This window comes from Daucus carota, chromosome 1, assembly GCF_001625215.2.
Source record: "Daucus carota subsp. sativus chromosome 1, DH1 v3.0, whole genome shotgun sequence".
NCBI classification, from domain to species: domain Eukaryota; kingdom Viridiplantae; phylum Streptophyta; class Magnoliopsida; order Apiales; family Apiaceae; genus Daucus; species Daucus carota.
Window position 1 is genome coordinate 16227331 of NC_030381.2, and position 7018 is coordinate 16234348.

At 36.0% G+C, this 7018-nt stretch overlaps 2 protein-coding genes across 2 annotated transcripts; both read left to right on the forward strand.

Moving 5' to 3' along the window:
• The first annotated feature begins 1378 nt into the window (after positions 1–1378).
• Positions 1379–3410, forward strand: LOC108198064 (beta-amyrin 6-beta-monooxygenase-like). Its single transcript, XM_017365848.2, has 3 exons — positions 1379–2468; positions 2571–2758; positions 2850–3410. The coding sequence occupies exons 1-3, from the start codon at positions 1502–1504 to the stop codon at positions 3144–3146; spliced, it is 1452 nt and encodes a 483-aa protein (XP_017221337.1). The 5' UTR covers positions 1379–1501; the 3' UTR covers positions 3147–3410.
• A 446-nt stretch (positions 3411–3856) lies between these two features.
• LOC108203632 (uncharacterized) lies at positions 3857–5853 on the forward strand. Its single transcript, XM_064092019.1, has 2 exons — positions 3857–4043; positions 4333–5853. Exons 1-2 carry the CDS (start codon positions 4041–4043, stop codon positions 5161–5163), a joined length of 834 nt encoding a protein of 277 aa, XP_063948089.1. The 5' UTR covers positions 3857–4040; the 3' UTR covers positions 5164–5853.
• The last annotated feature ends 1165 nt before the right edge of the window (positions 5854–7018 follow it).

Consider the following 7018-nt stretch of genomic DNA (forward strand, 5'->3'; position numbering starts at 1 on the left):
TTTTACATAATATCGCGCAACAGTAAAAGATTACATAATCTGAATATTAATTTTTTGTTTCCTATGTTATCATGTTGGTATCCACCATTCTAATCAAAGTGGACATGACTTATTTATTTTGTTAAAGGGTAAAAAATTTAAAACTTTTAAAGATCACTCATACACACATATAAATCACAAATACACATATACATCAATAATGTCATGCAAATTTATTGTGAACATATAAAATGCAAATGTTATTCTAGTAATCATACAATATAACAATTAAATTAGAATTGAAAATATACCGTTTTCTTGCCCATTGCATATCCGCACTCATTGGAATCTAGGTCGGGTCTTCCGACTTTGCTCATATTCTTCCTTCAAATTAATTGATTTTTTTGTTTTTCATCCCAATGCCGTTCCACCTTCCACCTTGTACGCAGTGTCCTCCGTACAATGTGTTAACCTCGTGAAGTGCAAGTTCTTTATCGTCATTCACCTTAAAAACTAACTTGAAAATGTCTTGGTTGGCCAATTGCAGGCGGTTCAACAGTAAAACAACACATTTGAAATCAAATTTACCAAACAGTCTCAGCTTTTATAAACAACACTTTTTAAAACAGCACTTTTACTCACCGCAACAAAAATTTTCAACAGCAATCTCAAACAGACCCTAAAAATATATATTATATATGTATTTCAAGAGTTATATTTATCTTTAAACCTATTAATTAAATAAATAAGTTAATTATCCTTAACAATTATATAACAATTATTTGATAAAATAATTGTTGTGTTATAAAGTAGTAGTTAAGTTATTAACTAATCAATTAATTAAAAAACTAATTATCAAACAAGAATCAGGGCACACAAAAGAATCTCCAAAAAAAATTAGTGTGCGGAGAGTGAGTGAAAAATCCCTTCCTTTTAGGTGTTCATAGTCTAAACACTAAATTCAAAATCGAGTAATGATAGCGTTTTTCTTGTTAAGATCGAATATCCTGACTATACATAGGATTTAAATTTTGCATGTTACTTTGGGCGTTACCTGCCAGTTGGTATATAACATCGGTTTTTCTGTGGTGTGTCCATGGGCACACAATAAGCACAAAATTTGATGATTTTTTCTTGTTTTGATTGACTTACACTCCTTTAATAATGATGGCATCTCTGCATTCACACCAACCACACCAATCAAAACTCACCAAATTTATGAATTTTTGTGCTTAGCATGTGCTCATCAGCACACATTAGACAAACCCATATAACATAGCTATAATATTTCAGATTCTAACATGTGTTAGTGAAAAATTGTAAAATATATATTAAGAACAAAATATTGTCTATTTAAAATTATTTGATGAGATCTTGCCTACATCCCCAGACATTGACTTTTTATAAATTTATGATGAAAGATTGAGAGTTTTTTTGCATCCCCTTGTGTGAAGCAAGCCCTTAGTTTCGAGCAGTTTAATATTTTTGAAGAGTCTGTAACACTGTAAATGGTGTAGTGTTGATGCTCAATTTAGACACTGATATGGATAGACTAGAGTTCTTAAGCTTATCGGCATTGGTAGCCATTGTTGTATCCCTGTTTCTATTTTTCTTCAGTTTCCGAAGATCGAAAGCAAATGTCCCACCAGGATCAAGCGGATGGCCAGTGATGGGAGAAAGTATCAAGTTTTTTCGGTTAGGTCCCCAGGAATTCATCAAAGAAAGAACCAGAAAGTATTCCCAGGATGTATTCCAAACCTCTTTATTTGGTCAGAAAATGGCTGTGTTTTGCGGACCGATTGGGAACAAGTTTGTCTATGCCAATGAAACCAGATCACTGGCAGCCTGGTGGCCACTGTCTGTAAGAAAGGCCTTGTTTTTCCCCGAGTTTGTAGAGTCTCCTACAGACGAAATTTCATCTCTCATGTTTATTAGTATTCGTGATATTCTTAAACCAGAGGCTTTGAAACAGTACATACCGGTCATGGATTCAATGGCACGAGAGCACGTGGATTCCCAGTGGGCTGATAATGAAGTAGTCAAGGTGTTTCCAGTGTCGAAGAAATACACATTTGATTTGGCTTGTAGAATATTGATGGGTGTAGTTGATGCGGAGCTTGTCATAAGGCTAGCCAAGCATTTCACTCTTGTTACTGCTGGCTTGTTCTCCGTCCCAATCGATCTGCCAGGAACTCCTTATAACAAAGGCATTAAAGGGGGGAAATTGGTTCGGGCTGAGCTTATGAAGATCATTACTGAGAGGAGAAAGGAAATGTCGGAGAATAAATCAGAAACAGTCCGGAGATCCAATTTTCTGTCCCGATTGCTGCTGGTGACCGATGAAAATGGGAAATTTGCCAGCGAAAGGGAGATCACTAACAACATTGTTGGTTTGCTTTTTGCTAGCTACGAGACGACTAGCAGTGCTGTTACCTTTGTGCTCAAGTATCTTTCAGAACTTCCACATATTTACGACGAGGTCTACAAAGGTAAATGTTCTTCAATATATAAAGGAATGAGTGTCATTAGCTAATACATTTCTTTTTCTTTCAAACTACCTTGCATTCACTTGTTGAAACAATGACCAACAGAACAAATGGAAATAGCTAAATCAAAGAGTGAAGGGGAGCTATTAACGTGGGAAGATGTACAGAAGATGAGGTACTCGTGGAACGTTGTGTGTGAGACTCTACGATTCATACCACCTCTGCTCGGGGGCTTTAGAGATGTTGTTAATGACTTCAATTATGCTGGTTTCACCATCCCCAAAGGATGGAAGGTATATACTTGTGTTTCACAATTTTATAATCAGTAATCTAAAAACCTTATAGTTGGCTGATACTTTTATTTTTTTATTTTTTATTTTGTAGACATTGTGGACAGTGCATACAACACACAAGAATCCGAAATACTTTGCAGATCCGGAAACATTTGATCCTTCAAGATTCGAAGGGAGAGGGCCTGCTCCAAGTACTTATGTACCTTTTGGTGGAGGATCCAGAATGTGTCCAGGAAAAGAGTACGCCCGTCTTGAAATTCTGGTGTTTCTTCATAACATTGTTACCAAATTCAAATTGGAGAAAGTGAATCCTCAAGAAAAGATAGAATTATACTTTCTCCCGGTACCAAAGGAAGGTCTTCCTCTGCGTCTAACCCGCCATAAATAAAATTTAAGTAGTATATAGATCAAGAACATTTGTGTTTGTTGTTCAGAAATTGAACCTGTGTTTACCAACAAATTTTCTGTAGATCAAGTTGTGATCAATGCGCACATTCTTCTGAGCTGTGGAGGATACAGACCTGTCTTGCCTTAATCTCCTATGTTGATGATAAAAATGAGTCACATTTGTTGATCTTAACAACTCTTGTTCCACTCTATTTGAGCTTAACCATAGTTATTGATCTTATTTTTACCATCCATGTCACAAATAAGATATCTTCTTTCTATTTACTACAGGCATAGCATTGCAATAAAGTTCACTGAAATGATTGAGCTTATGTCCCCTCCTTTCTTTGCATCTGTGACACGGAGTTTGACATGGGTTAAAGTATAATTTCATAATTTTTTTTATTTTTTAAAAAAATTTAATTTTAAAAGTTTTATATGGATTTTTTTCCAGAAATAAGTTATAAAATTATACTCTTATATATATTTAAAGATATGTGTAAAACGGTAAAAGAAAACTGTAGAAAAATGAGATAGACGGAAATAGTATAAAATAATGATAATATAAGATTTTGCTAAGCTTATTTCATTTGCAAGAGATTATGGATTGATAATTTTATAAAAAAGTTTATATTTATTTAAGAATATGATACTGATGTCCCAAAATATGAAAAAGAAAAAGTAATCTAATACCCGACCCGTTTAACCTCCAATCCCTGTATACTGAAACAAACCCTTGTTGCCGCACTGGTCTTCTTACACTGAAATTGAGTAAAATGAGCTTGTCAAAACACAAGCACACGCCCTCGTACGACTTCCCCGAAGAGCTCTTGTCCGAAATATTCAAAAGGCTCCCTGTCAAGTATGTCTTACGTTGTGGAGCTGTCCAAAAATCATGGTATCATCTCATTAGAACTCCCTTGTTTATCTCTGTTCACTCTAATTATCAGAAACTGACAGCCCATGTTAATCCTAAGTATCTACTTTTCCATGATACTAGTATCACTCAAGTTAAAGTGCGTTTAGATGATGCACAATGTAATGAATATTGCAAATTTGAGTATCCGCTTGACTTGCCCACTTGTTTGTGGAATTTGCAATCAAATGGTTTAATCTGTTTGTCTAATATGTTTAATGAAAATGTGGGTTATAATCCCGACATTTATCTCTGGAATCCTCTTGTTCAGAAATTTAGGAATGTGCCGGACTCTCCCTTTTCGATGTTTACATTTAGGGAGACTAAGTGGAATGCTTTAGCTTTTGGGTTTTTGCCGGAAGTTAATGATTATGTTGTGGTACATGTTATCAAACCTATTTCGACGGCTGCACCCCCTTGCTACTTAATTTCTAATCCTGACATAGGTTATGAAGAATACCCACACTCAGTCAAGATTGGTGTTTATAGTCTCAACAGTAATTCTTGGAAGGAAGTATGTCAGGATAAGGTATTTGTTGATTACATGAGTACGGATGTATCGGTATTTGTTGATGGTACTGCATTTTGGGTAGGCTATAATAATGAGGATTTGTGCCAGTTAGTTATGTACTTTGATACGAAGACAAATGTACTGGGACAAGTCATTTTACCTGATGACATTATATTTCGTGCATGTCAGCTTGAGAATCCACTTATTCTTCCATTTGGTCAATCGATTGCTTACTTTGTTGAGGTCGGTGAGGATGATGCAAGCGAGGATGATGAGGACTATGGATCTCCTCATATGGACATATGGGTATTGAACAAAGATACGATGGGTGAGTTTTCTTGGGAGGAAAAGATGAGTGTTACTTTAAGTGAAAATGTTTGGCCTGAAGTCTTGGGTATAAGGAACAATGGTGAGCCAATACAAGCAAAATTGGACAAACTGATTTCATATGATCTTGATACTCATGAACCATATGTTTTTGTTGAATCATGTGAACATTTGACTCCAACTCCCTATTACAAGGAGGGCTCTAAATCACCTTTTGTCATTCGTCCTTTCTTGGAAACTCTACTTTTTCTTGATATGGATTGAGAAATTTGAACGAAATGTTTGTCGGACCCTTGTTATCGCAATACGAACTTGCTAGAGTTCTTTAACTCTTCATTTTTCTAGATAGAGAATTAGAGATGATGATGTAGACGTCATTATTTGTGCATCAAAAGTGGACCTCGAACTAAGATTTCAACAAATGATTGCTAGTGACATGGCTCGTCTGAATTTAAGGAATCCAGTGTTGAATCAGGCAAGTGCTTCCCATTTGACAACTTCATGGCAATTCCGGTTCCTATGGTATTAGCAGAACTCGAGTATAGCAGATAGATGTTATGGGGAAGGTTAAAAACAGATAGTAGCTATACTACCTCTGTTGAAGTTGTAAGCAACACAAAGGGAAGCTAATTGTCTTAATTTCTTATGTTTTTGATAAAGTTCTAATGGAAGTGTGTTTATGATCAATAGCTAATGTAAGTGTACCCTATATCTTTTGTCATAGTAGTTCATCCTGTTAAAGAAAGAGAGTCATAGTTGTTGTCATAGTTACATAGGACTGGGTTCGATTCGAAACGGGGAACGAAATCGGGTACGTGGAACATTAGTTTTAGTGAATCTGGTACGATGGAACGTATAGGTACGATGGAACGTATGGGTACGATTGGTCCTTTTAAAAAGAATTCTATAATCATATATATAAATTCCATTATAATATACAATTTTAGTTGATAATTTATACATTTATAATTTTTTATAAAGAAAAAGATATTGAATAACAAATAAAAGTACACATTTATTGATAAAATAAATTACTTATCATATGACATAGACATGGATCTATTGTTCAAAACAAGAATGAAGTGTGTTCTTGCGGGTCGTCACTTCCAGCGATCTGGGTCGCGACCCTGAACGTTTCCGTTCGCGTTTCCGACCGTATCGGGTACGAACGATCTAGATCGCGGTTCGTGGCAGCGTACCCGTTTCCTTGTATCTATGGTTGTTGTTGCTTAATAAACCTCGTTCTACTGTAGCTAAGCTTTGTGTTTAGTTGTCAATTGAAATGTATATTATTGAAGATATCATATGATCCGATTCAGACGAAGAAGATGAGTATGTAACTCCTCATTCTGACGTTTGGGTATTGAAAGACAATAGGGCAGGTGAGTTCTGTCATTAGTAAAGATGATAATGTTGGGAAACAAGTTTCCTTGCGATTCCAGTTCCTACAGTATCAGCAGCAGCAGGACGGAAACATAGCAGATTGATGTCAAAGGGGAGGTAAGAAACAGATGACAACGATACTACCTCTGTAACTCTGCTGCAGTCGTAAAGCAACACACTGGGGAGCTAATTGTCTAAAGACAGACAAAATAAGCGAGCCAAAAGTTGCTATTGCTTTAAAAGGGAAAGCAACGATAGTGTCATTTTTCTTCAGTATCCTTGTCAAAATCAATGTTAGGCTTGCAGTTGAGACCTGAGTGTACTCGCGATCTCTTATATCTAGAGGCAAGAGTGATCTACGTGCAATGGTAGCTTATCTACAAATTACACCCTGATTTCCAGTTTCAAATAGATCAAAGCCAGCTTTTATGTTCTTGGTGAAACCCTGCAGATCATCGATGCTTGCACTCCTTTCTCAGACCTTTTCCGTAGCAGTTTCTCTTATGGCATGTATCAGGCTCCACTCATGAGGAGCAAGTCCAGGCAATGAAGACGCAAATAGATACTCTGTTAAGTTCCATTTTATTCATCACTTTGCTTCATCAACAGCTCGCACAAACACCTTGTAAAGTAACAAGGTCACAAAAATTAGCCATGGAATTCTGGTTTAGGTTCTTCTACATGAAAAATAAATTGAAGATAATCCATATTTAGCGCTAGGTTAACTAACAGTTTC

Bases quoted from the DNA above. Each gene is read 5' to 3' on its own strand.
- LOC108198064 (XM_017365848.2), top strand. From the start codon at position 1,502: ATGCTCAATTTAGACACTGATATGGATAGACTAGAGTTCTTAAGCTTA. The intron at 2,469-2,570 runs GTAAATGTTCTT...AATGACCAACAG, and splicing joins TTACGACGAGGTCTACAAAG to AACAAATGGAAATAGCTAAA. The intron at 2,759-2,849 runs GTATATACTTGT...TTTATTTTGTAG, and splicing joins CCATCCCCAAAGGATGGAAG to ACATTGTGGACAGTGCATAC.